We start from the raw sequence: 23,217 nt of genomic DNA, 5'->3' as shown, positions 1-23,217 counted from the left end.
TTAAATTGTGAATCAGACAAAAAAGCTCTACTGATCAAGGCATCTACAACCCATACACATTATGGATTTTGCTGGGGAAAATGGCACTTTTAGCTACAGTCTTTTGATAATCCAAATGTTGACAGCATTTCATAGGGTTTCAGCTATAAAATGCATTATAAATGTTCTAGGTTATATAATGTTTTTCCTAAAATGGTTCATACATTTTGTTTTTATAAAATTATCAGCTCATTAATAGATTAGCTTGTCATCTTTTTATCTTTTCTGAGTCTTATAGCTAATGGTTGTTGAAGACCTGTAATGAGTAAAGCCATTACAGATTTCATTATACATTGACCACTAGTTTAATCATAAGAACCATTTAAGTAGAGTATAATTTCCACCTTATATTTTTCTTTCCCTTAAAGGACTATTTTAACCTATGGCTCAGTTCAATTCCACTGAAGTTAGTGGGATTGTTTCCAGCGACTTTACTGGGAACTGGATTAGGAATCGAGTGAATTGAGATTTAAAAAAAAAAAGTGAATTCCCTTGTATTATTCTTAATCAAAATCAACAGAAACAAAATTTCAGCAGTTTAGGTTGGAATTTTTTTTGACCTATTGAAGGGCTCAATTCTGGTCCTATTGGAGTCAATGGCAGAACTCTCATTAGCTCTGCTGGTGCAGGATCATTCCCTTAGGTCCTGAATAAAGGAGCAAATGAGGCTTACGCATACACTGGATGAAAAGAAGAGCCTGTATTTGTGTGTGTATGCACACGTTTAAAAAATCCCCATGCCCTAGATCCCTCTTGTGGATTTCACTGCAGCCTGAAGATGTGCAAATCCGTGAAAACCCAACTGTCCTTTACCATTTAATATTTATATTGCAGTGGGGCTTCCAACAGGATTCAGGACCCCATTTTGCCAGATGCTGTGCAAACATATGCAAAGACACAGCCCTGATTTTCTAGTTGGTTCGAACTACATGGCACAAAGTGGCCTCAGTGGACTGGAGAATCTGGCTAACTTTATCTGTCCCAAAGGGTTTTCATTTGAAAAGACTCAGGGGGAGAGGGTTACAATCAATAGAGATGATTTTTATCATTTTTTAATAAAGTGTGATCAGGTGACATGCTAGACTACAGGTGTTCCTAAAATAAACACAGACGCATAATGACAGTGGCTGCATATGGCTGTATATGCTCACTCTGGGACAGAGTCTTCTCCCTCTTCCTAAAAAGAAAAGGAGTACTTGTGGCACCTTAGAGGCTAACAAATTTATTTGAGCAGAAGCTTTCGTGAGCTACAGCTCATTTCATCGGATGCATTCAGTGGAAATTTTTTTTTTCCACTGAATGCGTCCGATGAAGTGAGCTGTAGTTCAGGAAAGCTTATGCTCAAATAAATTTGTTAGTCTCTAAGGTGCCACAAGTCCTCCTTTTCTTTTTGTGAATACAGACTAACACGGCTGCTACTCTGAAACCTCCCTCTTCCTGTGTGTCATCACACTGTGTTCAATGGGACTAATCAGGTGAGTAAAGTGAGCAGGATTTGGCCCATTGTGGCTTTTTAAGCAGAACAGCAATGTGATGAATATAATTTAAAAAGGAAATTGCTTGGTTCCTAGGCACCTGGTTCGGCAATCAAATATGCAGTTAATGGTTTTGGAGTACACCAGCAGCACTAGAGAGAAGAGGGAAGACGTTATAAAACACAAGCTGCTTGTTTCAAACATGCAAACTACTATTTCACTCTACACTGTAGAAGAAACTACAAGATCAATAATATATGAAGGTGTGTTATGTGCACACAAAAAGAGCTCCCAGTGTTAATTTGACCATCCTAATCCAAATTTTCCAAACACCTCTAACTAACAGTTCACAAATCCCAGGAGCAAGGAGGCTTGACAACTTCAGACCCACAGTTAAAGTTCCCACTATTGCTATTTTAAAAGGTTTCTTTTAATGCCTTTTTATTGACCAAAGGGGTTTACAAGCTTGTAGATATTTAGGATAGCAGGATGTCCAAACTACCATTTAAATATGTGATAAGTAATCGTAATATACATAAAAGGTAAGAGAAAAAAAGTCTTCTTGTAAACAGCTCAGACATTTTATTCTCCAACCCAAATAATCAAGTGGCTTCAAATATCCCACTGCTAAAAAGGCAGTACACCCTGGGGAAATTCTGTTTGTTTTATAAAAAATAAGTAAATAAAAAGAATTCCAGTACTAATAACCTTGGAAATGGCTGAGATGATGGCGTACCTTATGCTACCATCAGTCTATCAGCTTCATAGACTCCACTGCTAACTGCCAAAGCAGAGACAGATGGGAAATAAAATAAAAAACATATATATTCTGCTAGGCATAGACTCGTGCCTCAAAATCCCTAGAGGTGTAGTTAGCTCATGGTAATCCACCTCCTGTCATGCCTTATTGCTTAATTATAGTGATGTATTTAACTTATTTATCACAAGAAAGCAATAATCTTTCACTTTAAAAAAGTCGGTAGTAACCATGTTGCACAGATGACAGATCACAAGACTACCTAGTGTAGGATTTAAGACTATCAAGTAAGGCACATTGTTGATATCCAAATGTCCCTTGAGAAGTTTGAAAATGTCTATAAATATATTAAAATAAACTGCAATAGTACCAAATCCTTTAGCGGAACTAGGAGAGCTGTTTTACACACACTATCTTGTAGTAATTGCTGTAGTTTAAAATAGATTTTAATCAAGCACCATCTGCATTATAGGCTGAACAAACAACACAGAATTCTACTTATAACTCTGACCATGTAAAATAAATATTGTAAAAGCTCTACCACACAAAGAGAATATGTGGCAGCAGCTCCCTAGTAATCATGTTTCTGTTAGTTAATTTTTGCTACTTGCAGTCCTCTCGGTCTCTTTTCTCTGAACTACACTATTTGAAATTCTCTCATAAGCGAAATTCAAATGAGCATGGAAAAAAAACAGTCATCCATCTACTGAGAAATACATATTTGCAAGCCTAAATGCTTCTAGCATCTCACAATTATGCTTAGCAATAACAGAATACATGTTTAATGATCCAACACTATGAATTATGGCAAGAATCGCAAATGCAGTATTTGAATTTTGAAGTGGTCAGAATAAAATGTGTAGTAAATGGGCACTTTGTTGTAAATGGTTTTTTAGTTACATACAAATACTGATTTTTTAAGGTCTCCTTTTTATTCGTTTAACCACAGACTTGAATACTAAATTTAGAAGAATTCAGCACAGCCAGTTTTAGGATCTCTGCCTCCTACACAAATGAGTTCCTTGGCCAGAGATTTTAGTTTCCACTTCCACTGTTCTAAGCTACTTTCAGATCACCCACTTCCAAGCTCAAAATCACATTACTGTTATCCTTCTCCCTGGGTCTTACTGACAGGCAGTCTGGGATGCCTTACTCTTAAAGCAACAGTATCTAGAGCAACTAAGTCCTCAGTAATGCCCTTTTTAATGGTGCTACTTTTCCCTTCTTTGTGTTTGAGCTAGTGCAGATGTGCATTTTAAGTCTGAGCGTCCTGTATGAAATGGTCACAACTACCAGGTGTATGTATGTCTGGAAATACTCAGCAGCTGTTGTAATCATTTATATATAGTGATGGTTCCATAGCATGGATGGTTTTTAGCATAATTTTTATGCTATTGACTAAAGAATGTATTTAATATGAAGTTCCTTTCCTACTGGAGGTTCTGTATACTGACAGTTGTATAGTTTATTTCCTTTTCCTCTTTGTTTATTTCCAACACTGGTAATAGGTCCATTGAGCTAATATAGCCAGTTCCTGCACCCATTGAAAACAATGGGAATTTTGTCACTGACTTCAGTGGGAGTAGGATTACATGTCTAATGCAAAGGCATACAGTATCTTATTCATTTTGCCAGTCTGTGTGCATACATTGCCTGCAAATGAAGTCAGTTTACACTCTCCAATCATTTAGACAGGTTTTTCTCTCAGACAGAATTGGGTCTAGTTGTTAGAAAGCATGACAAAGAAGTATCTATTTTACTACCAAATCGTTCACAAGAGGCGCAGCAATTCTTCTTTCAAAACCATAGGGTAGGTACTCAGCTGGTGTAACAGGCCTAGCGCAGTTGGCATTGACTTTACTGGAGCTACACAGGTTTATGTCCGGACTTATTTTGATTGGTAGATTAGTTGAAAGATGTTGGGACTTGCTGGTTAAATTGAAAGAATACAAAAAGATGAGCACAATTATTATGCCTATTCCAAATAACGTGGTACTCACTCCATTATCACTCAGTCCTCATTCCAGGAAAGTCTCACTGACTTCATCGAATTGTACCTCAAAATCTCTGTTTGTAGCAAGATTTGGCAATTACCTCATGACTGCAGTGCATGACTGCCTGAGTAAGGACTGAGTAAAGAACTCAGGAGTTGACCCATTATATGGTATTGTACATTGATATAACAGTTTATGAAACAGAGGCAAAAATCCCAGAGTTTATCACACAAAGTTGTGTGCAAATATGAGCTATTGGGTCTCCCACTGGTCAGAGACTGGCAGAGTGCATCGTGTGAAGCCCTCCTGTCCCCATCCAGCCCTGGTGCAATTTCTTTCACCAGGTGGGACAAAGATGGAAGAGGAGCTGGTTTGAGGAATGGGAATCCTCAGTTGCCCCTTTAGGGCAGCTTTAAGATCACCTCACAAAGTTGCTAAAGGCCAAGAGTCTGTCCCTTTAGTTGGCAGTTTCCCAGTAGTTTTTATTTGCAGTGTTGCTGTAGCAGGATACTAGCGAGAGAAGGTGGGGGAGGGGATATCTTTTACTGGACCAACTTCTGTTGGTGAGAGAGACAAGGTTTCGAGCTATGCAGACCTGAAGAAGGGGTCTTGTCTCTTTCACCAACAGAAGTTGGTCCAATAAAATATATTACCTCACCCACACTGGCTCTCCAATAGTTTTTAGGTAAATTATATTCATACACTAGTTATGATGTTGATTAATTAGACTCGCTCTGCTTTTATATAGGAACACTGGAATTATTATATTGTATCAGACATCTAACCCAGTGTCCTGTCTCCAACAGTGGCAAGCACCAGACCCTTCAGAGGAAGGTGCAAGTAAACCTACAGCAGACAGATGTGGGATAAGCTGGCCCCCATGAAGATCTCATTCTAATCCCAAATAGAAATCAGTTTAAACAGTGAATCATGTGGTTTTATATAACTTCCATTTTTTTTTTACTAACATTAACTATTATACCTTTGGAAGAATGCTAAGGTAACAGTAACATATCAATTTCTGTGTACTTAATAACTTTAATTCTGGTATATCATGCTTTCTTTTCCTGATCATTAAGCTAAGGATGGGAGAATTTTAAAGGGAGCTTCCATATTAGCATTACCTGTTTAAAACACAAATCCAGAATACATAAATAGACTTCAGTAGGAAAAATACCCTATTTCTTTGTCTATAATACTCAATATTTCTTTCACTGTTATTGAAAATATTTGTTTTAATTTAAAATACCTGATTTAGTGAAATCAGAATCCTAGGCTTATCATAATGTGTTGTTATGAAAAATGTTTCACAAATATGTCATTATTTTGTGGAAAGGTTCAGTAGGAACAAGGACTGGAATAAAAGAAGATGGGATGACTTCATTACAGAATTGAGCTCCTAGATACTATCTTCTAGGGAAGCTGAGAGTCTCAGAATCTCACGGGCTCAATATGCAAATATATTTGAAAATTAACAGATGCTGCAAATATCTTATTTTACAAAGTGAAGCCTGTGCATGTTTATGTTTATATAAGTTTTCACGAGTGTGGGAGCAGTTCCTCACAACATTAAAAAGTATAACACATTCAAGAACTATTCAAAAACTAAGTTTGTGAAATCAAGGGAAAGTTCTGAAATAATACTTGTAATCAGAATTTATTCAGAACACAGTGAACTATATTTTGCCAATTACAGGATTATTTTACAGTTTGAGTCATGAAAAACATAAATATAACTCGAAAATAAATCAGACATACAACTCTTGACTGAATTATATTCCTCAGTGACTCACTTTGCCTCTGTTTGACATTCCTCCTACATCTTTGCAATGAATCCCAACTTTTTTCCCCATAAGAACCGGCAATGCTCACACCTATTACTGCTATCACATAACAGGCCTGTTAACATTCTCTAGTGATTAGAACACAGAGATGGGAGTCAGGACACCTCAATTCTTATCCGGACTCTGCTCCTAGCTCGTGTGTGATCTTGTGGCAAGTCACAACCTTTTTGTGCCTCAGTTTTCCTGTCTGCAAAATGGAGATAATACTCACCCACTTTTGCAAAGCACTTTGAGATTTTTGCACAAAAATGCTATCCAAATGATTATATTATTATATTTTATTATGTTTGTAGTGACACTAATGGGTGTAAAATGTACCATCATGAAGCACCAGTGCTACATACAATGTAAAGGCATGACGTCTATATAACCTTTCCAAGAAATGAATTTTAATGGTATTAGAAGATATTTTCCTATTCTTCTGTTCTGGTTGCTTTAGTCTTCTATTTACTCATCCTGCGGCCAAGTGCCAAACACTAGCAAACCTGTACACACGATCCCATGCTTCCTTAGCAATAACTTGAGCCTTGACCTGGAACAAACGCACTTTGTATACATGAGAAAAAATTCAATTTTTATATTAAACTCCTGTAAGAAATATTCTCCTTTATTCTTTAGTTCACTATGCAGACCTTCCATTTTACTCATTCAGAGAAGTGTGATGTTGTTCACTTGTGTTGCTTTCAGGGCTGATTGGAGACTAGAAGATAGGTTTAAGGTAAAAGCCAATCCTTTATTCACATCAGTTAGCCCCCTTATGCTTGTTGTAAAAATACCACATGCTACAGTATGTACCTCACTGACAAGTCTCATTTCGATGACAGCAATTTATAAATTATAGCCTTCATAATTAAGGTACACATAGACCAAATAACACTTAGAGAGACTGATTCATTTAGCTAGTCCTAAAAACAGCCACCATTTGTTATTTCTAGTGCCTAACCATACCTTAGAGGTATCATCCCCTTCATCTTCATGGACTGAACTGGATGGTGAGGGAGTTGCAGACTTGCTTCCAGGTGGAGATGGAGAGTTATGGGGAACATTGTTTCCACCCATATTCAAACCAAGCTGAGCACTGAGCTGTGATTGGTTAATGGTAGTCAGCTGACCATGCTGCATCATTCCTGGCTGCCTAATTTCTGCAGGTTGAACCCTTGGTCTCATGGCTGCCATCTGAGGGTGGGAACTATATTGAGCTCCTTCTGCATTCCGTAAATCTTGCATCTACAAAAGGAAAATTGGAAAGCAATAATTTTCCATCATCATGCCATCATGTCCAAGTTCCCTTTGGCCTTAAAAGGAATCCCTTCTGATCTACAGGTTATTTCATATTTAAGAGAACTGGGAATATTTAATTCAAACGTATGAGGTGTAAGGAATACACAGAATACCTATACAGCCAACTTTTGCAGAACAGTGTTTATTATGGGCTAAATCATGCAGGCTCTTTTCAGCCCTTGGACAGGCAAAGCTCCCTTTGACTTTACTGAGAGTTTTTCCTGCATAGGGACTGAAGAATATGGCGCTTTGTTAACTGTCCTTTGGAACTGTCAAAAGTGAGTTTAAGAAATATAATAATACAAAACAGAGATGTCAGAATCTTGAATCAAAGTTCAAGAGGGTTCTTGTCCATCTTATGGAGATGAAGTTGAGCTGCCAAGTTTAGATCTAGATCAATATTTGACGAAAGTTCTAGGGAGTTGAACTTCTAGTACTAAGTCCAGTTTTACCTTGCTTAGAACTGCCCAAGACATGTTAATTTTTAAGATTCAGAAAACAGACTTAGGGCTCTATCAATAGGTGGATTAATTGACTAATGAACTGATTTGCTGCAACAGTCATATATGAACCTGAAACGCTAAAGCTGCAAGGTTGACAAATTTATCCATTTTACTATTTGGGTCACTGCTTTTTAGCATTAATGAGACTCATTTTTAATTCAAGCAATGAATTCAGTCTCTGCAAGGATTAGAATGAAAAGCATTGGAGGATGAAGCTCTTTACTTATCCAGAGGTCAAATGTACTATACACGGATACTATAAAGGATATCCCATAATGCTTATCCAATGTACTCAAACTCATAGCTTGAGATAAGACAACTACAGAGAGAGTAGCTCAGTTTCTACAGTTAGATGTTTTGGGAGTGATTTAAAGTTGAAGTGGCAATTCAAAGCTGAAAATGAAATGGATATAGTTATCTTAGTCTGTATCATTAAAGCATGACGTATATATCTGGTGGAATTTAACAAAAATTACCAATGTATTAGTATCATTGCGCTAGGGAAAAAGTGATAACAGTCCAATCTACTAATATAACCATAGTTATTTTATGGATAGCCTTTTGTAGCATGTCACTCAATGATTTTTACTTTAGATTTATAACCCACCTCTCTCTTCCCCCCCCGCCCACCCATGCACTTGTGTGTGTATGTGCATTCTCTCTCTCTCCGGGTAGCATACCAGTCTGTGAGATCCTTTTTCAACAAGAAATTAGAACTGAACTGGGAACAAAACCCCAAGTATGATCGTTGCAATTTTTACATTATGGACAGAATAAGTGATTTTTCAAAAGGTTATTTATAGGCTTGTGGATTGAATTGGTGTATTTTTTAGAGAGTGAATCATGCCAATAAATATCCTGGAATCGAGAATACTTGCTATTTTAAATTAATTTGTTGTCCTAAAAGATATCTGAAGTAGATTTTGACGGTACAACCTCTCTTAATACAGTCTTGGTACTGCTTTATGAATTAATATCTCTGAAATACAAAAGGTTTGTCAATACCCATAATTCAAGTTCATTCAATAACTAACCCATTGAAAAAAAAAACAGTGCACAGCATCAACTGAGAGCTTGAATCTTGAAAACATTTATATTTTTAAAGATTGTTACTGACTTTCTGCTCCCTTTTTACAAATACCAGCTTCCCTCCTAGTCAAACATATTAGCCTTGAAAGCTATCATTATCTCTGCCTCTAGCAGACAATCTATATCAAAACAGTTGTACACATAAAACAGTAACTACTTCTTGGCTGTATCTCTTCTGATCCAGCTGTTTCACTGAATAGCAGTTGGTGAATGGAGAACTGGAACATGGGTAGCCCTGAGGCCTTATTTGCTAATGTTACTCACCAGCTGCTGCTTTATGTGGTGTTAGCAGGCAAGGCTTGGAAGTTTGCCAGTTGCAGCAAGAACAAGGGAAAGTGAGGTATCTCTGAAACCCTTCCATTTACCCCTGTCTGTCATCTTTTGACACTGAACATTGTTGAGTGCGATCCCTAGGGCCACTGAGAAACACTGCTGGAGTTAAACTGTGAATAGAGCTTACACTACTCCTTTGTACACTATTTTTGTGGGTGCCTCTCAGACAATCTAAGGAAACTACAGATCAGTGCTAAAAATAGACCCTTTTGACTTCACATATTAAAGGAGGCTGTAAAGGCAAAATAAGTCAATTTTTCATTAGAAATACTCTAACTATTGTAAAATGCACTATTAAAAAAACCTAAACAAGTATTTTTGTCAATGTTTCAAATGACCGTGCAAGTATATGCCTCAATGAAAGCTGGACACAAATTGAGTAATAATATCATGTTGTTTATTTTTACCTAAAATGTATTTGCTAACTGACAACATATCATTGGCTATCAAAACTGATTGGTTGTTAAAACCTCCCAGTCTTGCCACACTGATCATCAGAAGCAAGCTTCCCAAAGACCAGGACAAACCAACTCAAAGTGGCACTAGATCCTGCCAAAACAACAGATGCAAAACCTGCAGATACAGCTCCACTGCTACAAGGGTCAACATGTCCCACAACACCCTTCAAGATTCATGGGTCTTACATTTGGCTATCACAACATGTGGTGTACATCATTCAGAGCATCAAATACCCCAACAACATTTATATGGGTGAAACCAGGCAATCATTACACTCTTGAATGAACTCACACAGAAAAATGATGAAAGACAAAAAAAACCCAGATCACCCATGGGTGAACACGTTTCACAAAGCGAACACTCAATTCCTGATCTATCAGTTCTCATCCTCAAAGGAAACCTCCACAACACCTTCAAAAGATGAGCCTAGGAGCTTAAATTAATAACTTTCCCAGACACTAAAAATCATGGATTTGGTAAAGACACTGGATTTATGGCTTATTACAACAACCTCTAACCGGCTAACCTTCATTTATCCTACGATTGCAGAGGTGTTAATTGCCCACTACATCTTGAATGGTCTCTTGCAACATGTGTTAACTCATTATGCTTAACAATCTGTTACACCTTGTATTTGCTGTGACATACTGACTACCTTTCCCAGACGTGAAGAAGAGTTCTTTGTACCTCAAAGGCTTATCTCTTCCACCAAAAAAGACATTACCTCACCCACCTTGTCTCTCTGGTTATTAACACCTCATTATATAATCTGCACATAGCAAGAGCTATTGACACCCTATAATGTTTTGGATTTCAGATGCAATCACCTTTTCCCGTGAATTTTTAAAACACATGGATATAGGTTTCCATTAACAACAGCTACAGTATTTCACTTACCTTTGCAGAAATGTTTCAGAGTAGCAGCTGTGTTAGTCTGTATCCGCAAAAAGAAAAGGAGTACTTGTGGCACCTTAGAGACTAACAAATTTATCTAAGGTGCCACAAGTACTCCTTTTCTCTTTGCAGAAATATGAGTAAGAAACATGAAGAATGCCTTCTTACCCCTGGTCTACACTACGAGTGTAGGTCGAATTTAGCAGCGTTAGATCGATTTAACCCTGTACCCGTCCACAAGACGAAGCCATTTACTTCAACTTAAAGGGATCTTAAAATCGATTTCTGTACTCCTCCCCCGATGAGGGGATTAGCACTGAAATCAACCTTGCCGGGTCGAATTTGGGGTAGTGTGGTCGCAATTCGACGGTATTGGCCTCCGGGAGCTATCCCAGAGTGCTCCATTGTGACTGCTCTGGATAGGGCTCTCAACTCAGATGCACTGGCCAGGTAGACAGGAAAAGGCCCGTGAACTTTTGAGTCTCATTTCCTGTTTGGCCAGCATGGCAAGCTTCAGGTGAGTGCAGATCTTGTCAGCAGGTGACCATGATGGAGTCCCAGAATCGCAAAAGAGCTTCAGCATGGACTGAACATGGATCTGATCGCTGTATGGGGAGACGAATCTGTGCTATCAGAACTCCATTCCAAAAGACGAAATGCCCAAACATTTGAAAAAATCTCCAAGGGCATGAAGGACAGAGGCTATAACAGGGACCCGCAGCAGTGCCACGTGAAACTTAAGGAGCTCAGGCAAGCCTACCAAAAAACCAGAGAGGCGAACGGCCGCTCCAGTTCAGAGCCCCAGACATGCTGCTTCTATGATGAGCTGCATGACATTCTAGGGGGTGCAGCCACCACTACCCCACCCCTGTGCTTTGACTCCGTCAATGGATTATCACACAACAGGGATGTGCTTTTTGGGGATGAGGAAGATGATGAGGAGGAGGAGGTTGAAGATAGCGCACAGCAAGCAAGCAGAGAAACCATTTTCCCCGAGAGCCAGGAACTGTTTCTCACCCTGGACCTGGAGCCAGTACCCCCCAAACCCACCCAAGGCGGGCTCCTGGACCTGCAAGGCACCTGTCTCTGGTGAGTGTACCTTTGTAAATAAAATACATGGCTTAAAAACAAGCATGTTTAATGATTAATTTGCGGTCAGTACAGCTACTGGAAAAGTCTGTTAATGTGTCTGGGGATGGACCAGAAATCCTCCAGGAAATCTGCATAAAGCTCTCCTAGATGTACTCCCAAAGCCTTTGCAAAAGGTTTCTGGAGAGGGCAGCCTTATTCCGTCCTCCATGTTAGGACACTTTACCATGCCAGGCCAGTAGCATGTAGTCTGGAGTCATTGCAGAACAAAGCATTGCAGCGTACGGTCCCAGTGTTTGCTGGCATTCAAACATCCGTTCTTTATCTCTCTGTGTTACCCTCAGGAGAGTGATATCATTCATGGTCACCTGGTTGAAATAGTGTAATTTTATTAAGGGGACATTCAGAGGTGGCCATTCCTGCTGGGCTGTTTGCCTGTGGTTGAACAGAAATCTTCCCCGCTGTTAACCACGTGGTGGGGGTAGGGGTGAAGCCATCATCCCAGAGAATTGGGTGTGTGTGGGGGGGTTAGCTGGGTTTGTGCTGCACGTTAACCTGAAAACCACAGCCCCTCCTTTTAAATTGCCAACCCATTTTAAATGGCCAATCTAATGGCTGCTTGGTAGGGGAAATGAGGGCGCTGCTGTTTGAAACCATTCCCACATGTTATGAAGGTTAAAGAAGCCAAAAGATTGTGGCTTACCATGGCTGCCTGCAAGCCGAATTCTGTTGCCTGCCGGCCCTGCATGTGTGATCTCTCACACCAAACTGGGAGACCCTCAATATAAGAGGCTAAATGTGACCTTGTACCGAATGCACATGTGCTATGTAATGTTAACAGCAAGGTTCACCCTGAAAGAGTCTACCCATTGTTCTCTAAAATGTGTCTTTTTAACTACTACTCTCCCTTTTTTTTCCCCTCTCACAGCTGCAAATGTTTCAATGTTCCCCCTATCATCTCCGTCCCAGAGGCTAGTGAAGATTAGAAGGTGAAAAAAAAGTACTCGCGATGAAATGTTCTCTGAGCTCATGCAGTCCTCCCACACTGAAAGAGCCTAGCAGAATGCGTGGAGGCAAGCAATGTCAGAGTCCAGGAAAGCACAATATGAACGTGAGGACAGGTGGTGGGTTGGAGATGATAGGTGGTGTCAGCTTGCTGACAGAGGCAGGAGTCAGTGTTGAGGCTACTGGAGGATCAAAGTGATATGCGCTGGCGTATGGCTGAGGTGCAGGAAAAGCAGCATGAGCACAGACCCGCGCTACAGCCCCTGTGTAACCAACCGCCCTCCTCCCCAAGTTCCATAGCCTCCTCACCCAGACGCCCAAGAACGTGGTGGGGGGGCCTCTGGGCACCCAACCACTCCACCCCAGAGGACTGCCCAAGCAACTGAAAGCTGGCATTCAATAAGTTTTAAAGTGCAGTGTGGCCTTGTCCTTCCCTCCTCCTCCACCCCTCCCAGGCTACCTTGGCACTTATCCCCCTATTTGTGTGATGACTTAATAAAGAATGCATGAACATGAAGCAACAATGACTTTATTGCCTCTGCAAGCGGTGATCGAAGGGAGGAGGGGATGGCGGTTGGCTTTCAGGGAAGTAGAGTGAACCAAGGGGGCAGGGTTTCATCAAGGAGAAACAAACAGAAATTTCACACCGTAGCATGGCCAGTCATGAAACTGGTTTTCAAAGCTTCTCTGATGCGTACCACGCCCTCCTGTGCTCTTCTAACCGCCCTGGTGTCTGGCTGCGCGTAACCAGCAGCCAGGCGATTTGCCTCAACCTCCCACCCCGCCATAAACGTCTCCCCCTTACTCTCACAGAGATTGTGGAGCGCACAGCAAGCAGTAATAACAGTGGGAATATTGGTTTCGCTGAGGTCTAAACGACTCAGTAAACTGCGCACTTTTAAATGTCCAAATGCACATTCTACCACCATTCTGCACTTGCTCAGCCTGTAGTTGAACAGCTCCTGACTATTGTCCAGGCTGCCTGTGTATGGCTTCATGAGCCATGGCATTTAAGGGTAGGCTGGGTCCCCAAGGATAACTATAGGCATTTCAACATCCCCAGTTGTTATTTTCTGGTCTGGGAATAAAGTCCCTTCCTGCAGCTGTTGAAACAGACCAGAATTCCTGAAGATGCGAGGGTCATGTACCTTTCCCAGTCATCCCACACTGATGTTGGTGAAATGTCCCTTGTGATCCACCAGTGCTTGCAACACCATTGAAAAGTACCCCTTTTGGTTTATGTATTCGCTGCCTTGGTGCTCCGGTGCCAAGATAGGGAGATGGGTTCCGTCTATGGCCCCACCACAGTTAGGGAATCCCATTGCAGCAAAGCCATCCACTATGACCTGCACATTTCCCAGAGTCACTACCCTTGGTAACAGAAGCTCAGTGATTGTGTTGGCTACTTGGATCACAGCAGCCCCCACAGTAGATTTGCCCACTCCAAATTGATTCCCAACTGACCAGTAGCTATCTGGCATTGCAAGCTTCCACAGGGCTATCGCCATTCGCTTGTGAACTGTGAGGGCTGCTCTCATCTTGATATTATGGCACTTCAGGGCAGGGAAAAGCAAGTCACAAAGTTCCATGAAAGTGCCCTTACGCATGCGAAAGTTGCACAGCCATTGGGAATCGTCCCAGACCTGCAACACTATGTGGTCCCACCAGTCTGTGCTTGTTTTCTGGGCCCAGAATCGGCGTTCCACAGCATGAACGTGCCCCATTACCACCATCATGTCCACATTGCCAGGGCCCATACTTTGAGAGAAGTCTGTGTCCATGTCCTCATCACTCTCCTCACCATGCTGCCATCGCCTACTTGCCTGATTTTGCAGGTTCTGGTTCTGCATATACTGCTGGATAATGTGCGTGGTCTTTAGAACAGTCATAACTGCCATGGTGATCTGAGTGGGCTTCATGCTTGCCGTGGTATGGCGTCTGCAGGAGAGCAGAGTGGCAGCGGAAGCAGTGGGTGGATGACGATGCTGACAGCAGTATGGTGCCCACATGGAAAAAGGTGTGAAACGATTGTTGGCCACTGCTTTCACGGAGGGGGGAACAAGGGGTAGGCTGGCAGCAGACGGTGCAGTACAATTGCTAGCTGTCATCATCTCCTGGGTGCTCATGGTGCTGCTGACTGGGAGAGCAGCCTGAGGCAGAATGGCCCCCTCAAGGATTGAACTCATTACCCTAGGTTTAACAAGCCAATGCTCAAACCACTGAGCTATCCCTCTGCCAATATTCCAGGCAGGACTGAATCTCCAAGAGACAAAACTTAAAGAAGAGAATGATCTGAGTCACTCCCATATATGTCCAGGCGTCCCTGACAGATCTCACCGAGGTCTGCCAGGAGCACCCATGTCTGCCCAGGGGCCCCAACCGACCTCACCGAGGCTTGCCAAGAGCACCCAGGAGACGACAAGGATGGCTACCAGTCGTAATGCACCAGCTGCTGCCACAAGGCAATGAGCTGCTGCTGTGCAGCAATGCAGTCCCAAGTCTGCCAGCACCCAGGCGATGTATGTTGATGGTAAGCTGAGCGGGCTCCATGCTTGCCGTGCTTTGGCATCTGCACAGACAATCCAGGAAAAAAGGCGCGAAACGATTGTCTGCCATTGCTTTCACAGAAGGGAGGGAGAGGAGGGGGCCTGAGCACATGTACCCAGAACCACCCGCGACAATGTTTTTTGCCCCATCAGGCATTGGAATCTCAACCCAGAATTCCAACGGGCAATGGAGACTGCGGGAACTGTGGGATAGCTACCCACAGTCCAATGCTCCAGAAGTCGAAGCTAGCCTCAGTACTGTGGATGCACTCCGCCGACTTAATGGTCTTAATGGTCTTAAGTGGGGACACACACAATCGATTGTATAAAATCGATTTCTAAAAAATCGACTTTTATAAATTCGACCTAATTTCATAGTGTAAACATAGCCTTAGTTTGCATTTGTATACCAATTTAGACACTAAGGCCTAGTTTACACTCACGAGGTAAGTCGATCTAAGATACGCTAGTTAAGTTACACAAATTATATAACTGAAGTTGATGCAGCTTAGATAGACTTACAGCAGTGTCTACATCGCACTATATCTATGGGCAACACTCTCCCATCTACATAGCTTCTGCCTCTCAAGGAGGAGGAGTACTGAAGTCGACGGGTAGTGATCAATGGCTCCATGTCTAGTTGGCAGCCGGTGTCAAGTGGAGTGCCCCAGGGGTCGGTCCTGGGGCTGGTTTTGTTCAATATCTTCATAAATGATCTGGAGGATGGTGTGGATTGCACTCTCAGCAAATTTGCAGATGATACTAAACTGGGAGGAGTGGTAGATATGCTGGAGGGCAGGGATAGGATACAGGGGGACCTAGACAAATTGGAGGATTGGGCCAAAAGAAATCTGATGAGGTTCAATAAGGATAAGTGCAGGGTCCTGCACTTAGGACGGAAGAACCCAATACACAGCTACAGACTAGGGACCGAATGGCTAGGCAGCAGTTCTTCGGAAAAGGACCTAGGGGTGACAGTGGACGAGAAGCTGGATATGAGTCAGCAGTGTGCCCTTGTTGCCAAGAAGACCAATGGCATTTTGGGATGTATAAGTAGGGGCATAGCGAGCAGATCGAGGGACGTGATCGTCCCCCTCTATTTGACATTGGTGAGGCCTCATCTGGAGTACTGTGTCCAGTTTTGGGCCCCACACTACAAGAAGGATGTGGATAAATTGTAGAGAGTCCAGCGAAGGGCAACAAAAATGATTAGGGGTCTGGAACACGTGACTTATGAGGAGAGGCTGAGGGAACTGGGATTGTTTAGTCTGCGGAAGAGAAGAATGAGGGGGGATTTGATAGCTGCTTTCAACTACCTGAGAGGCGGTTCCAGAGAGGATGGTTCTAGACTATTCTCAGTGGTGGAAGAGGACAGGACAAGGAGTAATGGTCTCAAGTTGCAGTGGGGGAGGTTTAGGTTGGATATTAGGAAAAACTTTTTCACTAGGAGGGTGGTGAAACACTGGAATGCGTTGCCTAGGGAGGTGGTGGAATCTCCTTCCTTAGAAGTTTTTAAGGTCAGGCTTGACAAAGCCCTGGCTGGGATGATTTAATTGGGGATGGGTCCTGCTTTTGAGCAGGGGGTTGGACTAGATGACCTCCTGAGATCCCTTCCAACCCTGATATTCTATGATTCTATGATTCTATGACAGGAGAGTGCTCTGCCATCGACTTATTGTGTCTTCACAAGACCCACTAAATCAATGCCGCTGCCGTGCCGATTTAGCCAGTAGTAAGGACAAACCCTAAGGAATAAACCCTCAAACCACTGCCCAGCCTGAGACAGTACAATGGGTGGAGAGTAGATGCCTGGAGAGAAGGCTCCCAAGGCTGTGGCCCTAATGTATCCCCTCTGCAGGAAAGTGGGGATACAGACAGGAGACTCTATGTAGCTGTGGATCTCTTGGCATTGCCTCTGTCCTGTCTCCCACCCACCCTTGCCACTTCCTGCATGGGCTTCCCAAATCCTCACACACTCCACAGTGGATACAATGGGACCATCCATGGAGATGAGAGCAGCTTCTCCATAAATGCATTCTGTATACTTGGATTTTGATAAAAGCAGGCACCTAACCACATTAAAACTAATTTAAAATAATCATGAAACTACTCTATGGAAAGCAATTCACAACAGATATGAACAGTAGAGAATGTCACTTTTCTAGACTACTGATGGGAAAGTTTAAGCTTTCTAAGCAATGCAACATACTCAGACCCACCTGAAATTCCTTACAGGTATGCAGTTAAATGCAACCAAGTAGCAAAAGCAGCAGCAAATATTTATATTCAGAGCTGACCAAAGGGCCACAATTCTATTCTGCAGCAACTTTCAAGGTTTTGAAATTTGTTTTTGTAAAGAATTGGAATGAAAACAAAACCCAAGGAAGGTATGTGTCTACATGTGCAGGTGTCAGACTGGATACTGGCCTAGGATGTGGGAGACCCAGGTTCAAACCCCTACTCTGCCTGATTCAGAGCAGTTTTTCATTACAGAGCAGGGACTTGACCTAAATGTTCTGAACAGCTCAATCTATATTGCAGTCATGCCGAAAGGCCGAAATAAGGATTGTGATCCCATTGTGCTGGGTGCTCAAAAACCAAGCCCATGCTGGTGGAAATTACTCTTCCCTTCACCAGCTGTTCCCCTTGGGCCTCGCAAGAGAAGACAAGTGATGTTGTCTGAAAAGGGCAGAGTAAAAGGCTGGATGGTTCTACCAGGGGAATGCAGCTGCAGATTGCAGTCTGGGCTATTTGAAGCCCCACCACAGAAGTCACAGAGTGGATACACTGAATCAGTGCATTCCCAGGGCTGCCCCAGTCATGTGCCCATTCTGGCCAGTTTTGCCTCGGTTTGCTGTCTACAATACAAAAAGAAGTTGCAGTCACTTTCTGATGTCACACTCCTGAAAGACTTTTCCATTGTCTGGAAGAAAATGCCATAGACCCAGGAATGGGCCCAGATCTTTAACCCTAAAAAAAGTCAAAATATCACTACTGGCTCAATATACTGTTACTTGGTAGAGTTCCATTGAGTTATCCGTATTTATCTATGGAAGCTATATATGTGCACTTTGCTCCTTGGGGCAGGGACAGTGGCCTCTTACCTGAAAGACTATGGCTCTGTATAGACAGTAATAATTGTGCAGAAAGAACATCCCCCATTCTTTGTAAGCATTATATGTATATCTAACACAACCGTAGGCTACTTTGAAAACAGAAACTCATGTTCCTTAGGTTTCTTCCAAATAAAGATTTACAAAACTCACCAAAGTGAATCTGTCTTGGACTCACATTCAGTATGCAGGCTGCAGAGGGCTATGTTGCTGAACACTCTTTGCTGAATAAGATACTGAGGTAAGGCAGTCTGATGGCTAAATTTCAACTTGGAGAACGAAGTTTAAGATATCAGAATATTAGAAATGTGGATGTTACAGAAAATAAGGATAGTCCTTATTTGACATCCTCAATGAACTCTCTGATGATCTAATAATGATGGTACTTGGCATTTCTATATCACTTTCCACCCAAGGAGCTCATCATGCTTCACAAATATTCATGTATTTATCCATACAACATTCCCATAAGGTAGCTAAGTATTCTTATCCTTGTTTTACAGATGGGGAAACTGGGACACATATCTGCATTTTTGTGCTTGCATTTCAATTATAGGAACAAATGTGAGTAGCTGCACCTGTAAGTACCTGATTGCAAGTTCAAATAAGGTAGTCAAAGATGCACCTACTGAGGTTTGCACCTAAAATTCATGCCATAGGTGCAAAGTAGGCACAAAAACTGAGAAATGCAGTTTCATGCTGGCTGAAAATATACTTCTAATTACTTGCCCTAAGCAACTGGAGAAAATAGACTGCCTTAAAGATCACATTATCCTTCCTCCCATGACTTTAAAATGAACGTGAACACACCCAATTTGACCCCAACATGGAAATGTCTAACTGGGAGACCATCTGGGTATATTATCCTGATATTCTTATGTAAGCAATGCCTGGGACAGGATCCATCAAACCATTCCTGGATCTGATATATAACATTGGTTTTCTGATATAAGCCTAGCTTTTCATGCAAGACTCAAAGACATGTTAATTGTTATGGCTTGGCACCCACAGATTTTTCAGGCCATGAACATTGAGATTCTCACATAATTACATATCACTCCAGAAGCTGAGGGTTTAAGAAAACCAGAAAATCTCACAAGACTCATGATAAAATTGAAAGAACTGGCAACAACAAGATGGAGATGAACTTCAGAGAACATATCATAGAATCATAGAATATCAGGGTTGGAAGGGACCTCAGGAGGTCATCTAGTCCAACCCCCTGCTCAAAAGCAGGACCCATCCCCAATTAAATCATCCCAGCCAGGGCTTTGTCAAGCCTGACCTTAAAAACTTCTAAGGAAGGACATTCTACCACCTCCCTAGGTAACGCATTCCAGTGTTTCACCACCCTCCTAGTGAAAAAGTTTTTCTTAATATCCAACCTAAACCTCCCCCACTGCAACTTGAGACCATTACTCCTTGTCCTGTCCTCTTCCACCACTGAGAATAGTCTAGAACCATCCTCTCTGGAACCACCTCTCAGGTAGTTGAAAGCAGCTATCAAATCCCCCCTCATTCTTCTCTTCCGCAGACTAAACAATCCCAGTTCCCTCAGCCTCTCCTCATAAGTCACGTGTTCCAGACCCCTAATCATTTTTGTTGCCCTTCGCTGGACTCTCTACAATTTATCCACATCCTTCTTGTAGTGTGGGGCCCAAAACTGGACACAGTACTCCAGATGAGGCCTCACCAATGTCGAATAGAGGGGGACGATCACGTCCCTCGATCTGCTCGCTATGTCCCTACTTATACATCCCAAAATGCCATTGGCCTTCTTGGCAACAAGGGCACACTGCTGACTCATATCCAGCTTCTCGTCCACTGTCACCCCTAGGTCCTTTTCCGCAGAACTGCTGCCTAGCCATTCGGTCCCTAGTCTGTAGCTGTGCATTGGGTTCTTCCGTCCTAAGTGCAGGACCCTGCACTTATCCTTATTGAACCTCATCAGATTTCTTTTGGCCCAATCCTCCAATTTGTCTAGGTCCCTCTGTATCCTATCCCTGCCCTCCAGCGTATCTACCACTCCTCCCAGTTTAGTATCATCCGCAAATTTGCTGAGACAGCAATCCACACCATCCTCCAGATCATTTATGAAGATATTGAACAAAACCGGCCCCAGGACCGACCCCTGGGGCACTCCACTTGACACCGGCTGCCAACTAGACATGGAGCCATTGATCACTACTCGTTGAGCCCGACAATCTAGCCAACTTTCTACCCACCTTATAGTGCATTCATCCAGCCCATACTTCTTTAACTTGCTGACAAGAATACTGTGGGAGACCGTGTCACAAGCTTTGCTAAAGTCAAGAAACAATACATCCACTGCTTTCCCTTCATCCACAGAACCAGTAATCTCATCATAGAAGACGATTAGATTAGTCAGGCATGACCTTCCCTTGGTGAATCCATGCTGACTGTTCCTGATCACTTTCCTCTCATGTAAGTGCTTCAGGATTGATTCTTTGAGGACCTGCTCCATGATTTTTCCGGGGACTGAGGTGAGGCTGACTGGCCTGTAGTTCCCAGGATCATCCTCCTTCCCTTTTTTAAAGATTGGAACTACATTAGCCTTTTTCCAGTCATCTGGGACTTCCCCCGTTCGCCACGAGTTTTCAAAGATAATGGCCAATGGCTCTGCAATCAGAGCCGCCAATTCCTTTAGCACTCTCGGATGCAACTCGTCCGGCCCCATGGACTTGTGCACGTCCAGCTTTTCTAAATAGTCCCTAACCACCTCTATCTCCACAGAGGGCTGGCCATCTATTCCCCATGTTGTGATGCCCAGCGCAGCAGTCTGGGAGCTGACCTTGTTAGTGAAGACAGAGGCAAAAAAAGCATTGAGTACATTAGCTTTTTCCACATCCTCTGTCACTAGGTTGCCTCCCTCATTCATTAAGGGGCCCACACTTTCCTTGGCTTTCTTCTTGTTGCCAACATACCTGAAGAAACTCTTCTTGTTACTCTTAACATCTCTCGCTAGCTGCAGCTCCAGGTGCGATTTGGCCCTCCTGATTTCATTCCTACATGCCCGAGCAATATTTTTATACTCCTCCCTGGTCATATGTCCAACCTTCCACTTCTTGTAAGCTTCTTTTTTATGTTTAAGATCCGCTAGGATTTCACCGTTAAGCCAAGCTGGTCGCCTGCCATATTTACTATTCTTTCAACACATCGGGATGGTTTGTCCCTGTAACCTCAACAGGGATTCCTTGAAATACAGCCAGCTCTCCTGGACTCCTTTCCCCTTCATGTTAGTCCCCCAGGGGATCCTACCCATCCGTTCCCTGAGGGAGTCAAAGTCTGCTTTCCTGAAGTCCAGGGTCCGTATCCTGCTGCTTACCTTTCTTCCCTGTGTCAATCAATATCAATAAGGTAAGGTAAAAACATCTCATGTGTTTTGTAATTATCCAAAATACCACAATTATACACCCCAGAAATCCAAATTTAAGAGAGATCCAAACATGTTTAAGTATGGAAATACCCAGTTCAGGCAGAAATGCACAGTTTAGGCAGAAATTCACAGTTCAGGATGCATGCAAAGGTCCTTCATTCTGTCTTGGAGTAAGGCCATGCAATAATCGTACAATTATAATTAAAGGATTTTAGTGTCTGTGTTTCCAGATTAGTTGAAACAGATTTTGAAAGACAACTTAAGTATTTTCATGTTTTTTTTCTTAATGGTGTGTAATTATATAGAGAGAAATATCAGGGATGGCTGACAATCTGGATTTGAAGGGCAGGAAGAGTCAAAAATGACCTCTGTATCTCTGGAGGGTTTTGAAATCTGAACGCAGATCTGAATCCAAATTTGATTAATGTCTCTTGTAACTTTATATTAGGATGAATAACCCTCCAGATCCAAACACTCCTAAATCTTTGTGTCTGGGGTGAGGGAAAGGGAGAGATGGGAGGGAACTGAAATCTAGGTCCAAATTTAGCAATTCAGACCCATCTCTGCTTATTATACATATCTCAAAGGATGACTCCTAGGAAAGCCTTGTAAAGAAACTGCAGTTAATGTAGAATGACTACAGAGAAGTAGTAAATACAATTGAAAAGTTAAAACACCGCACAGATTAACACCAGAAGCATCATGCATATATATATATCTATGTAAAGCCAACTGACTGCTAAAAATTTTAAGGAAAAAGAGGTGGGCATTTGGGGAATACCTCAGTGTCATCCTATGTGCATTTTATATATCATGGGTACAATGAAAGTATCATTCAAAAATCTTTTAAAAATTTAAAACAGAAACCTTGAAAGTAAAATGAACCCTAGACAAGGGAAGCATAAGAAAAAGAATCTGTTATTAAGTTTTCTACTTAAAACCTTCTAAACTCATTCTGTTAAAAAAAATAAAGCCATGTTAGGTTGCCTTATATAGCACTGACATGGTAAGTGACCGTAAGCTCCTTTAAAACAATTAAATACTCAAATTTGATTGAAATATGTTATAGCACAATAATATAATGACAATATACAGTTTCTATATGTCTTGGTACACGATTTTGTGACTATTAACATTCCTTTCTACTTTATTCTTTAATATCCTTTGAGTCACACAGGGCCAAGGACTCAAAACCAATCATTACAAAAAAACAAAACACCTACTGACTTCTATTCAATTTAATACAATAACCCTTTATTTAAAACAACCTCCAATAAATTTCATTATAAGAAGTTATTAAAAGGGTTAAAAACCTATTAAATGTCAAAGAATTTGCCTGACTCAAACTTCTAATAAAGAAACAGAATAGGCTTTCTTTCTGAATTATTTAAATCTTTAC

At 41.9% G+C, this 23,217-nt stretch overlaps 1 protein-coding gene across 5 annotated transcripts in view; it reads right to left on the bottom strand.

The window, feature by feature from the left end:
* Positions 1–23,217, bottom strand: part of TOX (thymocyte selection associated high mobility group box) — a 276,879-nt gene that overhangs the window by 47,877 nt on the left and 205,785 nt on the right. For 4 of the 5 annotated variants that reach the window (XM_048840746.2, XM_048840747.2, XM_048840748.2 and 1 more), the window contains one exon: positions 7,058–7,336. The exons of the other annotated variant lie outside the window; for it this stretch is intronic. In XM_048840746.2, the coding sequence (XP_048696703.1) occupies positions 7,058–7,336 (279 nt within the window). The remainder of the gene's footprint in view (positions 1–7,057; positions 7,337–23,217) is intronic. 5 annotated transcript variants of the gene reach the window in all.

The sequence above is a fragment of the Caretta caretta genome, chromosome 2 (genome assembly GCF_965140235.1).
Source record: "Caretta caretta isolate rCarCar2 chromosome 2, rCarCar1.hap1, whole genome shotgun sequence".
Lineage (NCBI taxonomy): Eukaryota > Metazoa > Chordata > Testudines > Cheloniidae > Caretta > Caretta caretta.
Note: the sequence above shows the minus strand (reverse complement) of the source record. Positions and strands in the feature narration are given on the sequence as shown.